Source organism: Apus apus, chromosome 2 (genome assembly GCF_020740795.1).
Source record: "Apus apus isolate bApuApu2 chromosome 2, bApuApu2.pri.cur, whole genome shotgun sequence".
NCBI classification, from domain to species: Eukaryota; Metazoa; Chordata; class Aves; order Apodiformes; family Apodidae; genus Apus; species Apus apus.
Window position 1 is genome coordinate 116,082,485 of NC_067283.1, and position 27,798 is coordinate 116,110,282.

The 27,798-nt window shown below is 43.1% G+C and overlaps 1 protein-coding gene across 1 annotated transcript in view; it reads left to right on the forward strand.

Moving 5' to 3' along the window:
- RGS20 (regulator of G protein signaling 20) overlaps positions 1 to 25,113 on the forward strand; it is a 40,351-nt gene extending 15,238 nt beyond the window's left edge. The window contains exons 3-6 of the mRNA XM_051610587.1: positions 17,681 to 17,829; positions 22,087 to 22,173; positions 22,761 to 22,995; positions 24,213 to 25,113. Of these exons, the coding sequence (XP_051466547.1) occupies positions 17,681 to 17,829; positions 22,087 to 22,173; positions 22,761 to 22,995; positions 24,213 to 24,401 (660 nt within the window). The 3' untranslated portion in view covers positions 24,402 to 25,113. The remainder of the gene's footprint in view (positions 1 to 17,680; positions 17,830 to 22,086; positions 22,174 to 22,760; positions 22,996 to 24,212) is intronic.
- Positions 25,114 to 27,798: the final 2,685 nt, after the last annotated feature.

Genomic DNA, 27,798 nt, shown 5'->3' on the forward strand with positions numbered 1-27,798 from the left:
GCTCCATACTCCTCACAGTAAAGAAGTTCTTCCTCATATTGAGGTGGAATGGGATTAATTTCATTAAATACACAGTTCATGTGTACACACTCCATTTAACATGAAGTATTTTTTGGAACAGAAACATGACCCAGGCCAAATACTCCATGCCTCACTAGATTGCCAAATGTACACGTTTTGCTTTTTCTCTGTCCTAGTGGAATTAACCTGTACAAAGTGGGGTAGGAGTGGGCACTAAGGGTACAGTCACAGACATGCACATGCAGAGCCAACTACTCTGATAACTAAAGGAATTTTCTTTCACACTAGACATGCATGCTCAAATTCCTTTTAGGCAGAGAAAGGGGTTCAGTCAGTGTCTCTCAGCTCTTAGAAGTCCAGCAACTTTGAACCGCATTTCAATGAACTCTATGCACTTGTTTATGCCATTATATCTTATGCAGATGGACATCAGCCTACATCAGGGAGAAAGGAGAAGATGGTGCCTATTTCACCAATTTTCAGCAGACTTTAGGCCTCCAAGGCACTCAGCTGTTTCAGGATTTAGGTGGTGGTGTACACAGGCAATGATGCAGAAGTATCTGCTTACAGAGTTAGGTAGAGTTGTCTACAAACACCAAGAACTGGAAGTCGCTCAGCTTAGATGGCTTTGTTTATCTAACATGGTTCATGCTAGGGAGCATAAGTACCATCTTTTTATACAATACTATGCACTATCACTATGCATCATTAATGTTGAAAAGAATAGCCATCTTGAATAAAGTGTTAGTTGATCATGACCCTCCTGAGAGAAATGTGAAGGATGGAGCAAGACTATACCTTCCAAAGGGGTTACACTATGCCAGCATTTTAAACCTGCACTTTTTCAAGCATTCAAGATTCAGAAAGCCACCTTGGATGGTAGTCTCACTTGGTCTGAGAAATTACTACCCTTCCTAGCACAGTGACTAGGAGCTGGATTCAAAGGCCAGTGGTGTTAATTGGTGCTTTGATCGTGGTCTCAGAACACATAAAGAACCACCTTGGTACACCTACTAAGACTTTCTTCCCTTTTTGTCTGCCTGGTAGTGAGGCAGTATAATTTAATTCTAATTGTCAAGTCTATAATACCTCCAGAGGTCCTGTCTGGGCCTGGACGATTGTAATGCAGCACAGAAGTCTATTTAACATCCCAGACATGTGCTTTGTGCCATTACCAAAAAGGCAGAGATTTGCAGAAAGTCTCCTTGCCACTGGGCAGGAGAACACTATGTGGGAGTGTGAGACAGGAACCAATCTTTCTCATTTTTCTGCTCTCCTGGGAACATTGTCCAGCTTCTGCCCCAGTTCACCTCTCTGAACAGACCTAGGGGAACTTTCTGCTGCTAAGCAACAGCAAGCTCTCCACATGTGCAGGAATGGCAGCTTTTCCCCATAGGTCTCAGCTCTGCTAAGCACCTTCCTGTGGCCCCAACAGCACCACAATCCTGTTCTCCCATTGCAGCAGCAGTGGCTATGGGCTTCAAGGGCAGCACCATCACCATAGGAAGGGCTTTCTTCACACCGTGCAGACTTCAGTTCCTCCCTCTCTTTTTGATGCCGAGAGAATGGCTGTGGGCCAGAAACAGGGAAGAGGTTTTGGGAAGGGCTGGGGTCTTGACAAGAAAATGGAGCCCTGAACGGGAACAAGTAGAAACCGCTGCTAGAGAAAAAGCCTGCAGGGCCCGAATGACAGCCATTTCTGTCTTTTCCTATTGTGGGCTCATACTCCAGTAAGGTGAATTCCTCTCTGTAGGACTATGGCACTCAGCCGGAAGGGTCATGGTGCCCTGCTGCTGCCAGAGCGAAGCGGGCGGGCTGCTCCACCCTGGGCAGTTTCAGGACCCTGGACAGCGCCGGGGGCTGGGGGGGCTCCACTCGGCTCCACTCGGGACCCGCAGCCGCCCCAGCTCCTCCCGCCAATGGGGGCTGGCTTCTTGGGTGGAGTGTCTTGGGTTGTGGGGCGCACTTTGCATGTGGGTTGGAAGCAGCCAACCTCGCCCCCGTGCTCCTCCGGCATTTTGTCCAGCTCTGAACCCCAAAAGGCACCGACTGGGGACGAGAAGTCTCCTCCGCTCCTGACCTGAAGGGCTGGCTTAGAAAAGTTAAAAACACCTGGGGGAAAGGTGAGCGGCAGCCCTGACCAGGCAGGGACCGGCCGTTGGGGATTAAGTCTGCCTCCCCCATATTTGCATCGCAGTCGAGGGGTTCCGCTCGGGGCTGGGCTGTGAGAGCGCCCGCCTGCCCCCCCGGTAATGCTTATTTTCTGTTTCTCTTTCTCTCTCTCTCTCCCCGCCCCGTCCCCCTGCTCCCACACCTCCCCCGCACGCCGCAGCCTCCGAGGCCTGCCGGGCCCCTCGCCCCGCTGCCAGCTCTGCTCTCCAGCCCTTTCCTGCGGCCGCAGCTCCCCGCCCGCCGGCCTTGCCCGCGCTTCGTCTCGGCGCCCCGTCGAGACACCCCGGGGTCCCGCTTCGGCCCCGCGGGTCTAGCGGTGCTGCTGGCCGGGAGCGGGGCAGCGCCCCCCTGCCCGCTCGCCGTCCTGCTGCGGAGCCGCTGGGCTGAGCCGCCGCCGGCCCCCGCCCAGACCCCGGCGCCGCCACCGCCCAGCCGCCTCCCCCCGGAGCGCCGGAGATGCCCGGCGTGCCACGGAGCCGCGCCGCCGCAGCCCCGCGCTACCCCCGAGCCGCCCGGCGCTGTGAGTACCGCTCGTGGGGCCGCGTCCGTCCCTTCCTCCTCCTCCCCGCACAGGGGAAGCCGCTGTCCGCCCACGTCCCCCCAGCTGCCACCGGCGTGGGAGCCTCGGCGGCGCTGGGTGAGCGCCCCCGCTGCGAGCCCCCGGCTCCAGAGGCAAAGCCCGGCATTCCCCGTCTGCCATCCCCATCGCTTCCCGGGGCCGCTGCCTCCGGCAAGGTGGCACTTGCGGCCGCCGTGCTCCGCACCAGGTGCGGGGGCGGGAAAGGAGCAGCCCCGACGGCCGGGCTGCCCGCCAGGTCTCCCGGTAACCGGGAGCCGAACTCCGAAGGCAGGGACAAGCAGGGTGTTCATGCACCGGATCAGTCTCGTTTTTACGGGAAGACCCTATCGCTCCCGTAAGCCGTCCCGTCCCGATAACCCTTGTCCCGCCGACGGGCGCGCTGCGCCCTCCGGGCAGACGGCATTTAGGGCTGCCGGGGGACCGTGGTGGTGGGACGTTATCGGCGAGACAGCATCCCTAAACGTGGCGGTGGTGGTCGGGGCGCTGCTGAGAAGGCCGCCCCGGAGGCGCGGGGGTGAACGCCGAGCCCCAGCGGCCCCTGCCCGCCGGCGGTAGCCGGGTAACACCGTGCTCGACTGAAACGGGGGACCCGGGAGAGCGCGGCGGCAGTGAGCCGCGCGCCTCAGGAAACCGGGAGGCGGCTGAGGGGCGGGAGGGAAGATGCATCCCTGCAGTTACTTAAAATGCAAGCGTGCTCCAGTCCCGGGTTTTCTAAGCACGGCTTTCCTTTAAAGCATCTATGAACATGAAAGCACCAGCACCGAGCCCAGCGGCGGCATCGCCGCCTCTTCAAGCCCTTCCCACCCCCTCCCCTGAGCGCACGCACACACGCACACTCTCACGCCGGTTTCTCCGGCACTTCTTCCCCCGGCGCCGGCCCCATGGCTCCCCCCGCGCCCTCCCCAGCCCCCCGCCGCTGTGCGGCTGCTGCGGCGGCTGCTCCCGTTGCAAACCGCCCCTGAGCCGCAGCGGGCCCTGGTACTCGTCTTGCCGGGGGCGGCGCGGCGGCAGCCCGCCCCGTCGTGCCGGGGCCGGGGAGGGCAGCGCGGACGGTCGGACTCGCTCCCCCCGGCTCCGGCCACGGCAAGCGAAGCTCACGGGCGTCCGCGACCGGCACCGTGACACCAGCTGGCGAGGGCCGTGCGCATGCGCGGGGCTAGCGAGCCGCCGTCCGCGGTCGCCCTGCCCGCCGCTACCGGAGGGGAAGTGGGCGAGGACTCCCGGCGGGGCTCCGCCGCCGACACCGTAAGTACCGCTCGGTCCCGCCCGGCGGCCGCCGAGCACCGGAGCCCCGCGCCCCGAGGGCCGCCGCCGAGGCCGCCCCGGGCGCAGCGGGACGGGACGGGCGGCGCTGCTGGCGACGACTCCCGCAGCCGAGGTGGGCGAGGAGCCGCGTCCGCCCTTCCCTCTGGTGAGAGGGACCCGCAGCAAAAGGCTCTTCGCCGCATCCCCCGGAGGGTCGGGAGCCGCCCGCCGGGAGCGCCCCGCGCTGGGTCTCGCATCGCCCCGTCCCACCTCACGGGGCTCCCGGCGTCGCTCCCACTGGGTCCCCAGCGCGGGGCCTGGGTAGCACCAGGATGCCCAGGCCCCGGAGTGAGGGCAGCGACCTTCCCCTGTGGTCTCGGCCCCGCCGCTGTGGCCGCTCCCCGGGGCGCGCTGCCCTCACCCCAGCGTGGGTAACACCTCGGCTGGGCTCCCGCCGTGCCTCCAGGGGCCCTTCCGCCTCTTTTCACAAGTGAGGGTGAAGCTAAGACAGCATCCGTCACTTCGTGACCGAAGCCCCACCGCACCTCGGCTCCCCTGCAAAGTTAGAGAGATGAGTAGCAGCACGGGAGGGTTGCCATACAGACTCTTCCAGTATCAGTCTGCCCCCTGGTGCTCTCACCCTTGGGTGAGAGAAGGAGCTCGTTCTACACTCTGTCATTAGTTACATGTCAGTAGGTAAGAAGGGCAGGTCATGAAAACTGGACACAACTGCAGAAAGTGAAATAAGATTATCCTTGTACATGCGAGTAAGCATTACAATAATTTAATACCAATGTCATTTACTTGATGCAGCTGTTCCGTTGTTTGCTTTCTGCTGTTGAAAAACATAAGCTCAGAACTTTTCATACTGTGCTGTCACTGTGATGTCCCAGCGAGGGGTCTCCTTGTACCTCTGTGCCCACTGCACAAGCAGAGCAGCAGCTCCCGTGCTCTGCTGAGCTACGCAGCGTGGTGCCAGTTATACCATTGCTACCCTACAGGACCAAAAACCAGGAAGCGCTAGTTCGACTAAACGAAGCACCAAAATCACCATCAGCTAGGAGAGTCCTGGTTGTGGTCAGGTTAAAATTAGGAATGCCATGCTAAAATTAGGGGTGCCGTTCTAAAGTAAAAGCATGGTTAAGCCAGCTGAGTGTAAAAGTAGCACTGTGTTTTGTAAAATGCTCTAACATGAGAGAGCAGTTACTTTATTTCCCCTGGAATTTCTTATCTACATCCCCCCCATATCAGTACTTGTTCTTGATATCTTTGCTCTGGGTCTCAAATACTTAAGCATGGAAGTGTTGCCTCAGCTGTTACACAGCTCTTGATCCTTTGGAAAGAGTTTTTCAGAGTGAGTAGTGACGTTTGAGGACTCAGTTTAAAGTACCACTAGGAAAGAGTTTTCAGAGTATAAGTTCGTGTATCTCCTGAGGCCCAGGTCACAAGTTTATGACCTTGAAGCACAGGCAGCTGCCAGTACTCAGTCACTTCTCAAAATGAATCTCCTCTTTTCATCACTAAAAGTTATCCCAAGAAGGCAGCAGGTCTTGGAAATCCTGTGGAGACCTCCTGGCATGCAGAAGCAACAGAGCAGCCTTCGCTAGAGCTTCATTACTTTTAACTTTCTGTGTATTGGCATGGTTCAAAATTTGTCATAGCCAGGTGAAGCGAAGAAGGGGGAGGGCCACGATGATGATCAGAAGGCTGGAGCACCTCTCCTACAAAAACAGGCTGAGAGAGTTGGGACTGTTAACCCTGGAGAGGAGAAGGCTCAGGGAGACCTTATAGCGGCCTTCCAGTACCTGAAGGGGGCCTATGGGAAAGCTGGGGAGGGGCTTTTTACTAGGGTGTGTAGTGATTGGATAAGGGGTAATGGTTTTAAACTGGAAGAGGGTAGATTTAGGTTGGATATTGGGAAGAAATTCTTCAGTGTAAGGGTGATGAGGCACTGGAACAGGTTGCCCAAGAAGGTTGTGGATGCCCCCTCCCTAGAAGTGTTCAAGGACAGGTTGGATGTTGACACTGAACCTAGTCTACTGAGAGGTGTCGCTACCCATGCAGGGGTGTTGGAACTAGATGATCTTTAAGGTCCCTTCCAACCCAAACCATTCTTTGATTCGGTGAATTAAGTCCGGAGCATGGCATGACCGAAACACCAGTGTACCTTACTTCAGCTTTACATTGTCTTTGGTACCACCCCTCCTGGCTGACACTGCTCCACTGGGCAGTAGAGCTGGGCATGCAGGGCAGAGGGCAGCTGCCGGGGTGCCAGAGCAGCCAGATGCCAGCGTAGTACAACCCGAAGTGAATCGCGACAGTCGGAATCAATAGGAAATGGTAGGTGAATCACTACTTACCGCTCTGCCGGGTGAGTCATCTCGGTTCCAACCGGTGTTCGGACCAGTACAATGTCAGCCCGCTCGTTGCACAGTTCGATATGAGTCAGATCTCAGCACCGAGTACAATATGAAATGAGTCACTGACTAATACCGCACCATGTGACTCCAGTACCCAGGGCGAGTTGTCAGAGCTTCTGTGTGATATGAGTCACTTCATAGTACAGTAAAATGGGCTTTTTGGAGACCATTCATAATTAAGCACGATGCAACCAAGCGCTCGGTAGGAGACGATGGGAGTGAGCAGAGCAATATGCTATGTGTAATGGTTTTATTGTTTGCATAGTAAAGAAGTTTGTAAAGTATTAGGCTGAATGGGTTAATTTTTTTTTAAATACTTTTTGAGAGCAAGCTGCATAAAAATAGAAGCCAGTACTTCCTCTGATATTAAATCCAGCCAAAGCAGGGCTGAAGCTGCTGTAGTACTCACCGCATTTGAGAAGCCTGGGTTTGTGGGTTGTTTTTTTGTTGTTTTTGCTTCCGAGAGACCTGATCTGCCAGTGTGAACTGACACAGATCCACTGAGGTTGACTCCAGCTGCCTCAAAAGGCAAGGTGAGAGATGGTGACAGTCTGTGCTGTGCAGACTAGAAGGACTTGAACACTGATTTAAGGTAATTGCAGTTGGCAATGACCTGTCGCTGTCATAGCACCCACATAAAGTCCAGTTGCTGGACTGGAGCAACAGGTTGCTTTTCTCTTCAACTGGTAAAACAATTCTCCCATGTCTTTCCCATATTACAGGAGAATTAATGACAGGAGTAACCCTGCAAATTGCATGTTAGAGTAACATTTTCAGTGAAGTCTTTTCTGATAAAATCCAAACTAAATACTTGACAACACTACCAGAGGAGATACAGGGCACTCCTCTCAAAAAATTTTACACAAAAATCGTACTGAAACCTCAAGTAACAATGTTTCTTAACAAGAAAGTTAAATTTTACTAAGAAAAATACTTCAGTGCTGGAAGGTTTTGTTTGCAGGCAGCAGGCTGATCTGGCAGCCAAATGCACAGCAATGAATACCAAGAAAAAGGAGCAGAAGACATTTAAGGTCTTGGTGGAAAAGACCTGTTACAGGTGACATGATCAAAGCACCATTACTTGGTACTGTGTGGGTATGGTACACTTTCAGCCATTTCTTTTGAAATTTAAAGTAATGCTTTAATCTGAATAGTGAACACAGCTCCCCCGAGTTGCTGCTCCTCTGAAAAAATGAATTAAATAAAACGGGTAAAGGCACTTAATTTCTGGACATTTTGCGTAAAAGCATCCCAGAATTGTTATTTAAACTCATAGAAGGATACTGCTTTCTCTTGTGATTTTATTCACTTAAGCCTTTGATAATTGGGGCACAGCAGTGACACAAACAGCTCTTTATTCTATGTAGCGTCCAGTCTCCTCTCTGCTAACCTCTGTCTGGTATTTGTAAACTATCACCCATTTAAGTCAGCCCACCACAAGATGCCAAATCTCTAATAATACAAAAAAAACAACCTCATAAGAGTTCTTGCTCTTCACTCACGAAGTGGGCAGTCTGGTAACTAGGCCTAAAGCATGTGCATATGTGTGGGTGCCTTCATTAACATAGATTATAATTCTTTTCTATCTAAAATAGTTCACTGCTTGATGCAGAAAGCTTGCATGTCAGATTTGTCAATGAAGAGTAAGAAGCACGTGCATCAACCTTCCTGCTCCTGTTTCGATTGACAAACTGCCACAGGCTTCAATGGGAGTATGTTGCAGCACCAAGCATTTCTAAATTAACAAAAATACAGATTCAGATATTTCCTTTGAGCTTGACCCCAGTTACAAGCCTCTTATGACAGTAGTAGACAAGGACAGAACCTCTTTCTGCCAGCTCACTGGTTGTCATCACTGGGGGGACCCAAAGGGAGGGCAGCAATTGCAAGAGGGTGGTAGCCTCACCTCAAGTAAACTGAAACCAATAGGTGATTTTCATTGTTTTAATGGAGTCTGGATCAGGCCCGAAGAACTTCCTGAAAAATACCTGGCCTGTGCTGACCCACATCTTTGTGCTCACTCCAGTGGGCTGCTAGCCAGCGTTACAGCACAGGGCTTCACCAGCTGTGTGGTTACTGTGAAAGCTTCACACTGTGGCCATGAAATCAGACCCAAGCACAAGCTAAGGCTTACAGCCCTGTCTGATTGTAGCCTGGACAGGGAGGAAACACTATTTGTATTTGTAAGTAACAGATTCATTGTGCTTTAAGCTCAAAAGTGTCATTGTGCTTTAGCATAAAATGAGGCTAGAAGTACAAAACTTAAGTCTAGTGTTTGGGGTTTTTTTTCTCTGTGTATTCTTGTGCTGGGTTTTTTTGTTTTGTTTAAAACTGACCTTCATGGCTTAGATTTTAAATATTACTCCTTTGGGAAGGCTGTTTTCTTGGTAACTCATCTTTCTACTGAGAAATTTGCAAATACTATAAATGTTACAACTAAGCCAAATATCATCTGAGGTGCTTTTAACCAGGGAAATAATTTTCATTCCTGACCTCCACACTCCTTTGTGTTCATAAGGTTACATACCAAAGTGCCTCATAATCTGAATGTCAGATATGCATGCCTTGGAGTGGAAAAGGTATGATAGACATACTTACTCCAGTACTTCAGCATTACTCTGAAGACATAGAGTAATTTTTCTACTGTTGTCAAAAGTACCTTTTCAGATGCTTGCCTAAATCCCTGGACTTTTTTTTTTTTTCATTACTTATTAGCAGTAATATGAGTGTGAATTTTTAATATGAATCATAGATTCTATCTAGCTGGGTAAGAAGCAAGAATATGTGCCATCGTTTTTCTTTTATTTTTGGTTCATTGCTTTTTAGGGACATTTTCATAATGGACTACATTTTTTGTTACCATTAAACAAAGAAGGATCTCTTCCTGGGATATCCAGAAACTGCACCTAGGCATCTGGCATAGATGCTACATTAGACTGAATTGAAATAGTGAACTAACCAGAGACAAGCTGGTCAGTTCAGCTCCTAGTTCCCTCTCTCAATTATTTGACTAAATAGTTCTTTCAATATAGAATTTGGACAGTTTTGTAGATTTCTTCAGGCCCCGTGTGCCCAGACCCGTCCTTGTGTGTTTCAATGTGTTGATTAACATCTGGAGCAGTCACTTGGTAAGGAGTCAGAAGAAACTCCCTGGAGATGCAGGAATGATCATGTAGGACAGTCTTTTGTATGGTAGTTAGGAGATGTTTTATATGTAGCTCAGTATAATCACTGGGGATGGATCATCCACATGCAGGAGTGGTCCCAAGGAGCACAGACCAGCTGGATACAAGAACTATGCAATATAGGAAGATTCAGGGAGTCTCACCTCGTCCAGCTGACACCACCTCTATGAGGATCTTTGTAACAGAAACTCCCGTTGCCATCTGGGCATTGTCCTGTTCAAGGATTTGATTCCCCATGGTGACATGATATTAGCAAAGTCAGATCCAGTTGACTACCCACAAACCAGCAGCATGTCAGTTCTTCCCTATCCATTTGAACCAGAAAGTATTTTTTTTTCTTTTCCTATTAAATTGTGGTTACCCAGGCCCTCACCAAGCAGACCCAGGTGTCTTTGACACAGCTGTCATTACTTTGGGTAGCCAAAATCATAGAAGTGGGCACAGAGATACATTTCATGTTACATGAAGCAGTTGGCTAAAACTGTAGCCAGACTGGGGTTAAACCATGCTGGAGATGGTAGCAGTTAAAGTCCTTTGATTAAAGGTGTCTCACCTCATTCCATCTATAGCCTAAAAGTATTTCAGGATTCCTTACAAAACAGGTACCAAATAGCAGTCCATCTCCAGTTTTTAAATCCTCTGTGTTTTCTTCTCAAACCCATTTTCAAATAAGGCGTGTAGCTGCTCCAGATGGTGGGGACAGAGAAGGCAGACCCCATCCAGTACAGAGGGTTCTCACACAATTTGTTCTTTCTTATGGCACCTTCTGAGAGGTCTGGAAAACTGAGAAGATAAAGGAGGCACAGGGAGTTCAGAGCAGCGAAATTTTGATTTTGATGTCAGGGAGATAACTTAGCGAAAGAAAAGTAATTTTTGATTGGATTGTTCTTCCTCAGCTAGACAAATTTTAGGGTATGGATCTCTCCTGTAATTAAGCAACCTAGTAAGGAAGTTTAAGGTAATAGAGCATTAAACTAGAACAAGAGTCTAGGAAGCATCCGAGATTTTTGAAATCCAGGTGTATTAGGAGATAAACCTCTCACAAACTAGGCTGATAAATCCCTCCATCAAGCCCCAGAGTTAAGTTCCCCTACTGGTCCTTCCTCTCTTGCCTTGAAGAAGCAATATAATGTTGTCTACCTTAAAGAGGGAAAGCACTAGAGCTTAGGTATGACTACTCAAATGACTTAAGAAAAAAAAACCACAACAAAAACCAAAACACCCAAAGAAAAAAACAAGCAAACCAACCAAACTGAGCAGTAATTTGAGCTTGAACCCATGAGATGTTGATCTTCCTGAACTTGCAAGGACCTCAATGAAAACAGAAGAAAAGCGTCTTCTAGGTCTGAATCTTTAACTATTTAAATACAAATATCTAAAAATCTAATCATACTTAAATTATGTTAAAAAAGATAAAAACATTAATTTCCTTTATAGGCAAAACAGAAAGAATTATCTCAAAAAGTACATATAAAACTATTCAATTAGAGCAGAAATAGAGAATGATAGTTTATGCACATTAATACACATTCATCCTCTGCATTCTCTTAGTAAGATGGAGAAAGTCAGATTCAGTGATAAAACTCTCACTATTTGTAACCATCCCTGCAAATACATTCCAGAGGCAGGAGTTTTTTAAACAAAACTTTTATATATTTTTTTGAAAAAAGGCATTCCAGACAATTTGAAACACTTTCTAGCACCACCTGCTATCAAGTCCAACCCAAGTTATGAACTCACAGTTCTCTGTAGCATAAATATAAGTACCAGGTCAGATTCTTAGCTGGTATAAACCCCCTTCTCTTTGCTGGCCATAGTGAAGTGATGTAGTTCTTCAGCAGCTTAAAATTTGACTCACACCACATGTAATCAGCCTTAATACTTCAAAATTGAATGTATAAAAACTAGAATGGAATTTTCTCTCATCACAATGAGATTTTGGTGTTCCCAAAAACCCATCCTCTTTTCTAATGGATATACTTGTATTTGATTGTCCGTGGAAATAAAGCAAAATACTTGACGCGGGGCAGTAACAAATCCATTTAAAACCTGCTGCTGATTGCATGCCATGCAAACTGAAAACCTTAGAAAGAGCACCTCCCTCTTGTTTTTATTTCGGTGTGTCAGCTGACCAAATAAACCACTGTCCTGGGAGGCTGCTGTGACAACAAGCTATATTTACACATTGCCATTTTCAAAGTGCACACCTGGTAATAAAGAACATAATGTTTTAACAGAATTATATAATACGATCATAGAATGGTAGGGGTTGGAAGGGACCTCTAGAAATCATGGAGCCCAACCTCCCTGCCAAAGCAGGACCATCTAGGGCAGGTCACACAGAATTGCATCCAGATGGGTCTTGAAAGTCCCCAGAGAAGGAGACTCTACAACCTCTCTGGGCAGCTTGTTCCAGTGCTCTGTCACACTTCGAGTAAAGAAGTTTTTCCTTATGTTGAGGAGGAACTTCCTGTGTTTCATCTTATACCCACTGTTCTTTGTCCTATTACTGGGCACCAGTGAAAAGAGACTGGCCCCTTTTGACACCCACCCCTCAGATATTTATATACATCAGTAAGATTCTCTGTCAGCCTTCTCTTCTCAAGACTAAACAGCCCCAGTTGTCTCAGCCTTTCTTCATAGGAGAGATACTCAAGCCCCTGAATGGCCCTTATTTTGACTGATGGAAGAACATTTGCACTGATGTTTACAGAAACTGTACCTAGTTTATTCTTTTTTCTATCTTCATTATAACATTTCTCTACAAGAAGAAAACTTTTCAGTTCAATTGTTGTGGGTTCTTTCCCACTTCAATGCCATATCGACTAAAACACATTCTCCTGTCAGATCTGAGCAAGCTACCTGACAGCACCAGGTGTAGGAGGATGGCTGTACTCCTTGTATTCCTCGGGAATGCACCCTTTTGTTCTGCAGCCAAATAACAGCTCTGACCTATCCCTCACCCTTGAATGCACTTAGTTTTTATTTGTGCCTCAGCTCTCAGGGTTCCTCAAGCTCCAAAATCTTCCAGCTGGTTGCTACAACTGATGTTTTCCTATCCAGCTGCTTACAATTATTTCTATGCAACATCAAACAGGTTACGTGGAGCAGTTTAGGCCACCTCTTATGCTGCTTATGAAATGCAACAGCAAGTGGGAGAGCAATACCTATGTGCCTCTTACCCTACTTCCCCACTCCACCACCTCTGGGTCTGCCAAATGTATTCTCAACTAGGATAGGGAAAGAAACAAATTTATATAAATGGAAGAATCAACATATGTAATTTCCTTTAACAACTTCAAGGTAAGCTATTACCTCAAAATGCTGCTGCTGATTCAGATCTTTCATTATTAAAACAATCTGATCACCCACAAAATCAGTCCAGAAAACAAGGAAAGGCCTCTTGCAGAATTTGAGTTCACACTTTCACTGGTTTTGATGACAGTTGGTTGAGGCTTTTCAGCCTTGTACTGTGAGAGTATAAACTTGAAGAGGTCACCAATCACTGGTACCACATACTACAGCAGTAGGATCCACAGGTGAGTAATTCTTCAACTAATCCATACTGCTAGTCTCATCAGTAATGCAAGGAACACAGGCACTAGATTTTCTGATTGGTTTTACATCTACTGCATGACCCAGACAGACCATCTGATGTCCCAGATTAACATATGAACAGAAGACATTTTTACTGGGAGGACTAAAAACAAACCTCCTTCCTGTCCTGAGCACCTAAAGCCTCCTTTGAAGGCAAAAATAGTGGTCACCTCCATTCCTACAGATCCACAAGTCAGTCAAGTGATTGTTTAAACTGTTGCTAAATTGGGTGGTACTGTAAAGAAGCAAGGAATGTTATGAATTCCAACAAATAATACTCACTGGAGTTGCTGATAAATCTACTCTCCATTCTTGTACACAGAAAAACTCAAAACAGTAATTAGGACAGATGTCTGCGAAGTCTCATTATGCAGCTGTGGTGGCTGCAGCAAGAAGCAGCAAAGTGTGATGGAGAACCTCAGTGATCTGCAGTAAAATTCTGGATATACTAGAAAAGCAGAAAAACAGCTACAGACATAAAATAAGGCTCTTCTGGTTCCGTCCCATTAGTGGCTCTGTCATTAGCTCTCTGCATGACCTCTACAACTTTTTTTTCTCATACACTTTCCAAGATCATTATACTTCCCTATGTACAGTCATACTCTGATAGTCTCAATGCTTTTCAAGGTACTTTTCTTTGAAAATGAATCCTTAGATTACTTGCACAAACTGGGCATCAGTGTCTGTGCCTCTGTTCCAGCCAAGGAGCAGCTTATGGGAGAGCAAAAGCAGCAGGTAGGGAGCTCATGGTAAACTTCATGGATCACCATCCACAGCTGCAACATCAGAGGGTTTGTGTTTTCCTGTTTACTTTTTTTTTTAATTACATCTGTATTTAAAAAAAGCAAAGAAATCTAGAAAGCAAGTGATACCCATGAACACACACATGAAATTATGACATCCCTCAGGAAAAGCCTAGGTCTTCCTATACATTCAGGCCTCATATTTGGCATTATGCAGTGTCGGTATAATCACCATTGGGATATACATTTGCAACACATTTTACTGCAAACAAACTTTTAATTTATTTTTCAAGTCTGGTTAGAGGATGAATGACTTTGAATGTAAGGCATTCACTTCTCCTGCACATTAATCATTTTTATGTGGCCAAAGGGAGTTGGTCCACATAGGAAGGTATATAGGGCGATGTGCTTGACAGTTTGGTTTAGAGCTAAAGCTGTTCTGGGGGAAAAAAAAATAAAAGCAGGAAAGAATGAAGTTAGAAAAACAATGCTGGGGTGGATAACTTACTCATAGCTTCTTCTGTGAACATGCACCAGCCTGATAAATTTTTGTCTTTGGGTCTTAATGCGAAAGGAGTTTCTACAACTTTGTAATAACCTGCACAACTGCTCTGCTCCCTACCTTGCTATTTATAAAAATCCAGCCTAGATCTTGCTTAGCACAAGCTAACTTATTATTCATCTGTGAAAGAAACAGAACAATAGAATATTGTAACCTTTTACTGATCAGAAGATCAGTATACTTCTGAGTTCCCCATTCTAAATTAACAACCCAGACCCTACAATTTTTCTGCATAAGTCACACATTCTAAACATTTTAGTAGATGTTTAGGTAGACACTCTTATCTTTCTTGGAATGTGATACCCATAGTATTTGCACAAAGGAGTCAATTCCCTCCTGGATCTTACCACAGCATTTCTGCTCATACACCACAGAAAGTCACAGCCTAGTTAGTTTGTACCTCTGTGGAATGTACAATATGACTGTCAATTGCCACAGGAAACACATGCACAATAAAAACTCAACAGCTCTGTAATTCAAAATCTTGGGCTGTCTTTAAGCCAACAGATATATTTGAGTTCTGTTTCTCTTATTTCCCATTATTCTAATACAGCTCTACTATCATGAAAACACGCTTTATCTGCTAAAAATATCTTTCAGAACAAATCTTCATCACATAAGTGATCAAAACCTGCTTGCTTATTCAATAAGAAAGTTGGTATACATCTGCCAAATAAAAATGCATCATTTAATCTGAAAAAATGTGTCCTGAATTTTTGTGTTGCTCAATCCTTCATGTTCTGTAAACTGCGTGAGAAATCATGCAATGTTGAACACTCATAAAAACCTATAATACCAGAAAACTTCTAAGTCAGGTGTATGATTCAGAAGTGGAACAAAGACACAATGCTGCTGGGCAGTTTTTGCCATCCAGCTACTTACATACTCTGCCATTAAATATGTTAAAGAACAATTCTAAAGAAGAACCTGAAACAGTAGCTATGGATCCAGAAAGATCTTTTGAATTAAGCCTCAGTGGGATGAGTGCATTCTTCCTCCTTCTGCCTCCCTTTACCTTTCTCCTTGAAAAAAAGCGAACAACAGGAGCCAGCTTTTCTCCTCAGACCACTGCCAGTGCAATTGCAATATGGATTAGAGTTACGAGTGTGTGAACTATCCACACAAAAACATCTCCAAAGTAAGAATGGATGAATTAGGCTATATAAACAGCATATTTATGAATTTAAGCTACACTTCTCTAATCAGTAATGTTTACTGTCGAAAGCAGCCTCCAGCATTATTAGATATATCATTATCCTAATAATACTTTATATGCTGTCACTTTCTAATTGAAATATGAAGGTGCTCTATTTAAAAGAGGTATAGGTATCTGGAAGGAAATTAGTACTAAGAACTTAATTCTACTCCTGTGAATCTGAAACTCTAAAGGAAAGAAGTGGATCTACAAATGTATTCTACATTACACATTTATTCTTCCTCATTTTGAAACAAGAAAGGCTGTGGGGGTTTTGAAAGCTATGTTCTTTTTCTGATTTTTTTTATTTCTGGGCATTTAGGCATTGTTTGTCAGTTATTAGTTACCATTTCTATCTGCATTATTGTCCTTGTATTTTACTGCTCCTGCAAAACAGGTGCATCTTCTGCTCATTCATTTTTCTCTTGGGAGAGTGGGTGGTTCTCACAAAAACAAAACCTATTAAGCTCTATAAGAGAGAAACAAATTCAGTATTTAAAAAAGCCAAGAGAATGTAATGCTGCACTCTGCTAAAATAATTTATCTTCTCCTGACACTTCTGTTGAGTCTTTGATAACATCTGTGCATTCTCCCTCAAGTTACAACAGCAGCGTTTCCTAAACCTGGCTGAACGTTTCAGAAAGGAAGGCAACTTTTACCCTTTGATTTTCAGCTCATCAGATTATGTTTCAAGTCTGGTATTCAGTTATCAATTAAAAAACCTCAAATTTGGTAGCAGCTAATTTTAACTCCACTACAGTTTTCATGGCCGCAAAAGGCTTAGCAACCTGACAAAACCTACACACAAAGGGTTCTCGTGACACAGGAAGACGACTAGTTATGTATTAAAAAATCACATACAATCAAAATGAAGACAGACATACTTATCTTTGTACAAGCTAGTACTTAATCTATAAAAGACATCTGTCACTTAGCTATGGCACAACCTTCAGCATGATAGGGACAGCATTATTAAGTGCTGCAGATCAAGTTTGAAGCTCATAGAGAGATAGGTCAAAAAGGGACATGGACTTCAAGAGGACCTGTCACTTCATTAGCACCACTTCCCTGCATAATCTGCAGAATTCAGGCTCCAAAAAGGTTTCCTAGAGCAGCGCAAAAACCATAACCACTGTGTCCATGAAAAATTGTTTCATACTGCTTTCAGTCAGGGGAGGCAAAACACAGCATGTTTAATATTAATGTCCCATCGTGTCTTTTCTCCATTAGTAATTGCTTATCTTCATAGAAGTGCTTGATTCTTTCTTAAGAAAAAACATTTTTTTTTTAAACTGTGGCAGTTAGACCTATAATGGACAGGTAAGTATTGACCCATCCCATTTGCTATAGGGCAGGTTCAAAATCTACTACGAGCAGGTTTGACATGTCTTCTATACTCACTGCAGGCCAGATTTTCAGGAGAGCTCAGATGTCTCACTCAAGCATCACTAAGCCTGTGCACACTGGCCAATCAAGAGAAAGGTAGAAAGGAAAAAAAGAAGAGGGGAGAAAGAAAAAAATAAGAGGCTTTAACTACCTCTATTCTGTACCACTTTCTTTAGGACTGGCCTTGAAGTCAAAACGTCAGGAAACCCTTTTCAACTCCTAAGCTTATATACCACTGTGCTAAAAGCTGCAGCTCTCTGAGACTTGCTTCCACCTTTTGCTCTCTGCATCACCTCTCTCTTCTCTTTGTATTTGCACCCATGTGCAGAATTCATTAGCCCTTTGCCTTCCACCACAGTACTCAAATAAAAGGAGTGAACCTTCCAAAGCATTCAACACCTCTAAGAGCTTCTGTGGGGAAAAATGACGCATTTAGCTTTTCAGTTCCATTGGAGCTGTGGCCTTCAGCAGTTCTTGCTGAGACTTTTAAAGCAAACCAAAGGGGAAAAAAAAAAAAAAAAAAAAAAAGAGAGAGAAATGTTTCTTACTTCCACCTTCTCTTCCTGTTTTGCAGCCCATGGGATCAGAGCGGATGGAGATGCGCAAACGGCAGATGTCTACGACCCAGGAGACCCCAGGAGCTGCACAGGCTCAGCACAGCACAGGAAACCGGGGGTCCAATGCCTGCTGCTTTTGTTGGTGCTGCTGCTGCAGCTGCTCATGGTAACCCCTCTCATTCAAGCCTTTGGGGAACAGAATTGCAGGAGAGGGAGGCAATAGTCACTTCATAGGGCAACATAAGCCAAAAAAGCCACCTGTTTAATTCTGCAAATCTGGGACTGAGATGACTGTGCTCTAGTACTAGACACAACCTTCTACTCCAGTTCACACTTTTTTTTTTTTCCCTTACCATTGAAGTTAACAGGTTGTGTTTGGATGTTGTTGTTTTTTTTAAAAATCTCCCTATGGTATCTCTGTTGTACTTTTGTTGTATGCAAAGTCTGCTTCATACACTCCTCAGCCTTGAGCTTCACTAGAGCTTTCACTATAAATGGAAAGCAATACCAGCATGTGTCACAGCTTCAGATTTAAGAGTAGGTGGAAGAAGGTGTAGGGCAGAAAGAATAATCAGGTGCTCAGCATTGGTCTTTTGTTTTGAGGGCAACTGACCTGTTACCATTAATCGGTGCTGCCTGCAACTCTTATTAATTTAATCCTTAGGATCAGAGACTTTAAACGTTGTGGGTATTTACTGAAGAGTTAAGTGGAAAATAATTCAGAACTCCCATTACAAGGTGTTAAGGAGGAAAATTTATCAGAGAACCAAAGCAAAAGAGGAGGAGAAATCACTTGATTCCTTAAACTAATGATGTGTTCACCTTCTCTCTTTTACCAGCTCCTCCAGATTCAAGTGATTTCATTCAAAACTAAAGTAAAGCTTCACACACTCAAAAGTCCTATATCTGTCTGGGGCCAAGTGTTAACGAAGGGGCAAGACAAGAACTTGCATTAAAATACAGAAAATAAACAGTCTTTCACAGCTATAGGACTTCAAGCAAAACACTGACTGCAAGCTGAGTTGCTTCTTAAAAATGCAGTATCCACCACAGAAATACTTCAAAGCAAGGAAACTTGGCACTGAGGTGAAGGGAAGAAGCCATAAATAACCTCACAGCCCAGGCTAGAAATCTATTCCACCATTATTTTTTTCCAACAGCAGCTGGTAGCAAATGCTTTGGAGAACACCACTAGAAGGTAAAAGAAGAGCAGGCTGATCATTTCTTTGCTATTGGTGCTCAGCTCATCAGAAGCTGAGATCCCCAGTTCTGCGCTCTCTTAGGCCAATAGAGAGTATTTTGTAAGGACAAAAGGCTGCTTGGATGAGATGCCAAGTACTCTGGCTTTGATCATACCAAGCTTTTCAGCAAGTGCTTAGCGGTAGAGTTTAAAGAGGCAGTTAGTGCTGTGCCTGTATGGGATCAGACTCTGCAATCTTGCAGAACGGCATCTATGTTAATGCATCCCCATACAAATTCCAGTGTCTTCTGAACAGCTCCTCAGTGCAATCCCAACTGGCTTGATCTAGAGCTGCATATTACATAAACACATCTTTCCATAAAAGGAGAAAATAAAGCACTAGGAGTAAAGAAAATTTACATTTTATCTTTTAAATTGTTGATCAAGTGCTTTTTTTGCCATTTTACCTGGTGTTTTCCAGGATACTCATTTTCTTACTTATTCAAACAATCCACAGGAAGCAATTTACTCAATAGGGTGTGAAAGTACCCACATGTCACAATACTTAAAATTCCTATTTGCATTTCAGAATAATCTGTGCAACCAGTACAGGCTGCAAAACAGAGCGGCTTGGTTTAGCTTTAAAATAATTTCTGATTTTTTTGAGAACAATTGTTTTCTAGTAGCAAAAAATGCAAAACAAACTGTAATTAAGCTATTTATATTCCCTATTCATGGAGCCTTTCCTCAAAATAGCTCAAGTGCTTTGAACAGAAAAATTATGAATAGGAATAAAAATAACAGTCTATGTGAGTCATACAGCTGAGTTGCTGAACATCCAGTATTCAGCATACTCTTAATAGTAGATTTAGAATGAAGAAACGGCAAAGTGAGTCTCTCAGCTGGATGCTCAAGAGCCCCTGTTCATTTCTACAGCCAAAACTCAAGCCTCCAGCCTGTTACTCTTCCATATCCTGAGAAGATGCAGTATTACACTAGTCTCTTTTTTTTGTTTACCTCTCTATTTCTTGGGAGACAGCCTGCCTGCAAGTCATTTTCTAAGGCACAGCATGTTCTCTTAAGGAAGCTTTTGTTATTTCTTTTGTCTTTTTCCCCTTTCGTGCATTATCCTATTAAGATTGTAAATCTATCTGTTCACTTTGTTGGTTCCCCTCAATCCAAGAATAACCCTGATAAACATGTAACTTCTTGTCTGCATGTGAGGAATACATAATATATCACTTTTCATATTTAAAAAAAGGCCAGAATCACTGGTAGAAAGGGTAGTAAAGGACTGGGACCTATATACCCCAAAATAGACAACATTACTTGCCTTTTTTTTTTTTTTTCTTTTTTCCCTGAAAAGGTGAATTGAAATAGTTTGAATTGAAATTGGTTTGAATGTATGGGTTCAGATGTTGCAGAAAAAGATGTGTTTGCAACAACTGCTCTCCATCTTAGCAAAAGGAAAGCTTCCCTACCTCTGCCTTAGCAAAGAGAAAAGCAGGTCCCTGCAGATTTTGGATTAACACTAGAGGAAACAAGAGAAGGAGATAACCAGTAAATAGTAAGGCTGCAAATATGAAAAAAGCCATGAGTTTAGAAGGTAGAAAGGACAGAAAAATCAACTGGCTTAACAAAAAGCCTTACTAGAGATAAGTGAGATTCATAGGGATTAGGATAACAGAACTGTTACATCATCAGCATTAAAGAAAGGTAAAACACAAATCAAGACGTTACATCTTATATTTTCCTAGAAGTTACAAGAATTGTATTGCTTTATTTCAGCTGGAGGACCCATTTAATATAAACTACAGATTACAATTCACCAGCACCTTTTCTTCTTGACAAATTTTAAGCATCTTTACAGATTATATGAATATGTATGTGTGTGTGTATCCACATGCATTTCTCACTAAACTATGGTAGCCTATGAACTGGAACATAGTCCCTATTACCTGAAAAGAAATATGTATATTCACAGAATCACAGAATATTAGGGGTTGGAAGGGACCTCCGAAGATCAAGTCCAACCCCCCCTGCCAGAGCAGGACCATAAAAACTAGGGCAGATCACTCAGAAAGGCATCCAGACAGGTCTTGAAAGTCTCCAGACAGGGAGACTCCACAACCTCTCTGGGGAGCCTGTTCCAGTGCTCTGTAATCTTTACAGTAAAGAGGTTCTTCCTCATGTTGAGGTGGAACTTCCTGTGCCCAAGTTTGAATCCATTTCCCCTTGCCCGATCACAGGGCACAAGTGAAAAAGAGGTTGTCCCTGCCTTCTTGATGTCCAGCCCTCATGTATTTATAGACATTAATTAGATCCTCCCTCAGTCTTCTCCTCTCTGGACTGAAAAGCCCCAGGTCTCTTAGCCTTTCCTCGTAAGGCAGGTGTTCCAGTCCCTTAATCATCCTCATAGGCCTTCGTTGGACTCTCTCAAGTAGATCCCTGTATACTCTGAAATCCAGTCTCAAATGAGAAATAATCAACTCCAAAAGGAATTTTTAAAACCTGGATTTATTTAAGCTAACATTTGATGAAAGCAGCAGTTGACAGGGACCCTTCCATGGGACATAAAAAACTCTGTGTGATCACTAATCATTGCAGCAAACTTTTGTTTTTCTTTAATGCTACAAACAAGACCGTTCTAAACCAGTCTTGGCCTTCATCATGCCCTATGGATATAAAAAAGAGCCCATAAGGAAAAAACCCAGGAAACACCAAACCCAAAACCCAGAACAGCCAACCCTGAAATCTACCTCATGTAAAACCAGTGCATCTAGTCGAACTTAAGTAAAAATGCTTCATCAGGCATGCACAGTATAATGAGTGTCAGGGGAGAACAGATTTGGTATTTGATAAAAGGTACTCATGTATACATATGTGTATACCTATATATCCCATAGATATAGATATATATATACACACACATACTCATGTACACATATATAGAGAGAACTGGACTCCCTGTTCCTTATGCGTTCCTTCCAGCTTGACCTATTCTGTGGATCTGTGATCCCTGTATAGAAAGCCTATACAATATTATGAACAGCATTCAGCTACATTAGTGTTTGCAGATTTATACAACCATAAAAGTAATGTCAGAGTATAGCTATGCATAATGTGGCTACTGTTAGCTTGTCCTTTCAACTGATTTTTTTAAATATATGAGAAAAAGCATCTGGTGCACATTCAGCCTGTTCCTCTAAAAAGCTGACCAAAATTTTATTTGCTACCTTGCAGTCTTACTGTCAGAAATCAAGATGAAGAGAGAGGAAGGAGAACATCTCATGAACTCCAAGCAGAGGGTATTCCAAACTGCGAGGAAAGGTACAGTCTTTACCAAGTGTTCTGACAAGCGTGAAACAAACCCAGCAAACCATACTCATTTTTTTCTGAAGTAATTTTTAAATACATCCTGTTCCCGCCCAGCAATTAAATAATGAAGCTAAGTGGCAGTGCAGAGTTACCAAAATAATAGAGTCAGACAATTGTCTCTTCAGAATTGCTCAAACAGGTAGGAGCACCTGTAGAATTGTAATAGACAGGAGGGTACCTTCTATGGGATTTGAATAATTGCTTCTTTCTACATATTTTCATTCAATTTTTAAAAATGATTAAACAAGGACTATTAGGTACAGAAAAAATGCTTAGCTGTTGCCATTACTTTGAGTAATAATCTGCAATTTCTGTATCAAAGTACATCATTTGCATCTAAGCTTTTGATAAACAGGCTTTCAAAAAGCATCTTATAAATATGTTTACTTGAGTTTGTGCTCGAGTAGTTCCAGAGAGGAACTAGAGCCCCATGAACCTTGCAATTTTTGTCCCATCGTGATGGCAGGTGCCTCCTGCCAGCTGCAAACAGCTTAAGTAGAATTAATTTCTCTTTTCTTGTCCTCTTCTTTCTCCTCAAGCCCTGCTCCTACTCTTGAAGAAGTAAATGCCTGGGCTCAATCATTTGACAAGTTGATGCTTACTCCAGCTGGCAGAAATGCTTTTCGTGAATTTCTACGAACAGAATTCAGTGAGGAGAACATGCTCTTCTGGATGGCCTGTGAGGAACTAAAACAAGAATCCAACAAAAGTGTAATTGAAGAAAAAGCAAGGCTAATTTATGAAGATTACATTTCTATCCTTTCTCCAAAAGAGGTATATTACTTTCCCCAAGACATTCTTCAATGCTGCTTTTCACAGTTACTTCAAACATGCATTTAAAAGCTACAAAAGTACTTGGAGAGAACTTTTTCTCCCACATTCCACTGCCAACAAGTAGAGATTTAGGGGGAAAAAGGCAGACCCATCGTGGAGGTGAGATGGTCAAAAACTACTTTCACTGGCTGCCAAGAAAGCTCTTCCTATACTAGCCTGGCATGCTGATGTGAAGTCTTTAGTTTGAGACACAAATATACAGATGATCACTTTATCCTTGCCCAACTCAAATTTTATTTGTTGGACAAATCAGTTTCTTTTTCCTTTGCACTGGGAAGGGTGTGTGTGCACATCTCCAAAAGCACAGTAACCACAAATAGTGTTATTTGCAAAGCACAAATTGCTCAAAGAGCAGTTGGCAGAACATGGCATAAAACATGCTGACTTCCTGAAAATTTTCAAAACTACTTGTCACTTTGCTGCTAGCAAATATGTCAACTTCCGAACACACTTCAGTTCAGTTTGAATATAATCTTGCCAAGTAGGCTCAAATTTTAAACCTTCCAATATCCTTGCAAAACTAAAACTTAAAATCGTTTGCAGTGCAAGCTGTACTTACGTACTTTAAAAAAATGCTGTTTAAATCTAGTCAGTCTATTCCAGTGACACTACTATCTTCCCACAGACACTAGAGCCTTGCAGGAGAAAACTGGCAACATTATTTGTATGCAGTATGAAATCGTTCTGTAGCTGTACCTGTGGTTCACATCAATTCACTCTGCTTTTTCACAGGAATTTGATTAAGCAACAGCTTCTCAGGTTACAGTTTCCGTCTGCGTCATACTGCTTACCCCAAATTTGGTCTCTACAACAGCACTGACTCCCAAGGAAACAAACTGCCACAAAAAATTACAAATCCTCTCTACTAGAGAGCAGGAAGTTGGTCTGGAAATAGTCTGCCAGTCTCGGGTTTCAGTAGTAACTGGACTGCAGGCAGCCTTGCTCAAAGTAAGGTCACCTCAGTGAGAACATTTTTCTGTCCATGCTTCTAAATTTCAACAGTAATTTTTTGCCTACTTAGGAGTTTTTACACTCGTGAAGGACAGCAGCTCAAATGGCGAGAAGAGGCTGCTTGTTCAACCACTTAAACAAACCTAATAACCCACATGTCCTATTCACCACTAATATTATTTATGTGATTTTGTTTTAATATGCAGGTCAGTCTGGACTCCAGAGTAAGAGAAGTTATTAACCGAAATATGCTGGAACCTTCACAACACACCTTTGATGACGCACAGCTTCAAATATATACTTTAATGCACAGAGACTCCTACCCACGATTTATGAACTCTGCTATTTATAAGAACCTGCTTCGGTCCTTATCTGAAAAATCCGTTGAAGCATAGAATTTTTTTCTTACATGTATTTATTTTAAAACAAACGGAACTCTGGGCTACACCAATCCACGGGGAATTTAGATTTAATCAGATATTTACCTGAAAATAACTCAGGCAAGTTTTACTACAGACTGAATTACTTAAATCCGCACAAGACTCTGACACAATCAGCTAAATACAGTTTCTGATCAAATTCAGTGTTACTTTGCAAAAAGAAAAGGAAGAGAATGAAAAGCTGTTGTACAAAAAATGCAGTATTTTTTCAAACGCAGCACACAACTCAGATGCAAATCTGTTACCACATATGTCTGAAGTACAAATGCCAACTGAGCACAAAAACTAAATCTTATTTTTAAGTGGAGTGTTAGAATTTTCTAGAAAAGCAAACCAGCTGCCCCTTCTACACTGTAACCTAAGTAAAAACAGCACAGTCAACATCTAGGTTACACCAGACAAAAGTTTCACATATTGTACCTAGCACAGGTACACTTCACTTGGCTTTAATGTATATACGGTGCACTAATGGAAATTGGAATGGCAATCTCAAGGTAATGGTTGAAATAATGCTGCCTATAAAAATCTTCTGCTGAAGAATAGTTATTTTACTACTAGAGTCTGCTGAAAGCATTTTTAAGTTCATATTGTTGATGTTTATAAAGTTATTTACTTAAGACGAAGAAGAATCTAGGTATTTAAATTCCAAAATTACGCACAAGTCTCACATATTCTTCTCTTCCCACTGTAGGGAGATGTAAAAACCCTTCACCATTTGCACCTGACAGGATGGCAGCATCAACCAGCTTGGTTTTGTACATACTAAATTCTCTCGTTATCTGACAGACCTTGTAAGGTTTCTGTTACAGATATGCATACATTTAATTGACAAAGGAAAGAACCTGGAACTATTCCATTCTCATACAGCACTATTTCAGACTGTTCAAAAGAAAAGCAACAGCTCTATCCACTAATAAACCATGTTCATTTATAGTATCCCCAAAGCATGACAATTGATTTCTGGTCATATCTCCAAACCAGTAATCACAGGAAGTACTAGGAAGAAAGCTGAATCCACATAATCTTGTGTGTAAATCTGTTACTACAATAACTTTTTTTATTTTAAATTACAAGATTCACTGCAATTCCGCTATATTAAACTTGGTGTTTATAGTGGATGTTCATTGAACTGTATTTTTTCCTGCACATTTATTTAAAGGAACCAACACATATAGGTAGGAAAAGGACACATGGGGAACAGAAAGAAATGCCCCTAGAAGGGAAAAAACAGACAGGCATAGTTCAGTGATATTCACTGTAGCCTTTCTAAAACCTACTCTTTGCCTAATCCCAGCCTTATGAAAAGCACAAAATGGGGACTTTCTCCGAAAAAAGAAAATGGAAATAACAAGCAGAATTTAGGAGATCAATTTAATTGTTTCCTCAATGCACTTGGCAGGAGGCATGTTCTCTCCTTACTGCACTCACACTATTAACAAATAATGACGATATTTTTCATTACACAGCACCACAGGACAAGCCCCGATACGTGGTAAGTTAACAAGAGCTATGAACAGTTTCCATCATCTTCCAAAAACTGAAATGCTATTCAACATGTCAGCACAAAAAAGCAAACCAAAAAAACTTGAGAGACCGTAAATCAAAGCACTTTTGCCCTCTGAAGCACAACACTGAATGACCAAGTAAAGAGGAAGCCCTTCTATATACCACTATCGTAAGACACAGCCCAGGCAGCGGCTGCAACTGCTTAACATATCAACGCTGGTTATCTCAGCTGAATTCTAGTAAATGTACCCAAAGCATTATCAATACAATTTAAGTTTGCATAAAGTATTACATGATGGGTAGTAACCTCAACAAAACCAACTAGGGATGTTGGTGAGGCAGCATTCATGGGGAGCTTGCAGTCAAAATGATGATGCTGTAGTTGTTTTAATCAGGGCGGGTAAGAGTGCTCTGAAGCTCTAAGTTGGCAAAGCAAGTTGAACTAGGTCAAATGCAGCTTGCTGGGAAGATCAGATGCACACATCAAAAAAAGTTCAAAGTGTGTCAATTCATGAAATGGAGGATTTCATTTCTTTTAAGTTATCTCTCTTCCCTGCAAAGATACCTCATTAAGAGCTGGAAGACTGACTGAGCACTCATACTTTATATCAAACAATGTATTATTCTGCAAGAAAAAGAAAGGAAAAGATGCAATTAAATTAGAGGGGAGAGAAAGTTATATTGGTTTGGGAAGTTCTACGGTTAACATTAGATTATTAAAGAAGAAAATTATTTCTAAGCTTATTTTTCATGTGCCATAACTTCTAAGCAATTGAAGTTCTCTAGGCAATTTTCATTTTACTTCTGCATTACAATGTGCTGACATTTGCAATGTGCATCCTTCCTGGAAAATCATAACAAATTTTAATGCTGTGTTTTAGGTTTAATCTTACACTGAACAACAACGGCAGAATGCTGGTCCTTAGAAACCTTGAGAATATCTCTTTAAAAATCCAAACAAACCAGCCCCCTAAATATCCTGTTATTTTGAGGCTGTTTAATACTGGACTTAATTAGAAGGGGGGGAGAGAAGAGGAAAACAAAAACCCATCTGCACAGCAAATAGGTTTTTATCTACATTTCATTACTACACACTTGCTCATTATGCACAAACTTTTCTCAGGGCAAAAATGAGCTGCACTGAAAAAGAAAAGTTTCTATAGGTAAGTTGTTACATGAATAGCAGAACAAAATAATCATACTGACACAAGACGTTATTTATAATTCATCAAGTAAAAAATTATCACAATCAATTTATCCTAGCTTGAAAATAAGCATGGTTGGTTTGTCTTGGCATTTATCTAACTGCAGGATATCATTAAGCTCTAACAACTTTCCAGTCCACTGGTATTCCTTCTTCAATGTCTGCACTTCAGAAACCAACAACTCCCACAGAACATGCACACTGTTAGAGACTGCTCTTTTCACCAGCCTGCTAAGCACTATTAAAATTGCATGTGCTGCTTCAGCCAACATATTGTGCTTTACACTGACCTTTAAATTCCAAAGTCATTAGCACAATACAAATAAAGAAAAAAAAAAAATCTATATCCTGAAGGGCTCTACTATATAAAGACAGATTGAAATTTATCACACATTGTGCACTTACTTTCTGATTACAAAGGATATCTAAGATAAAGTGATGAGGACTATCACAATGTCAAGTAATTTTTAAACAAGTTTGCTGAAAATAGTAGTTAAGAATACATGTCCTCTGCCATGAAAGGATATCACTATAATTTCAATTAAAGATTTTCTATACTAATGTTATAACTAAGTTAATCCCAAACCTTTTAAAAGGGTAAAACCATTTAAGATTATTGATGATTTAGTGAAACAGAAGCTA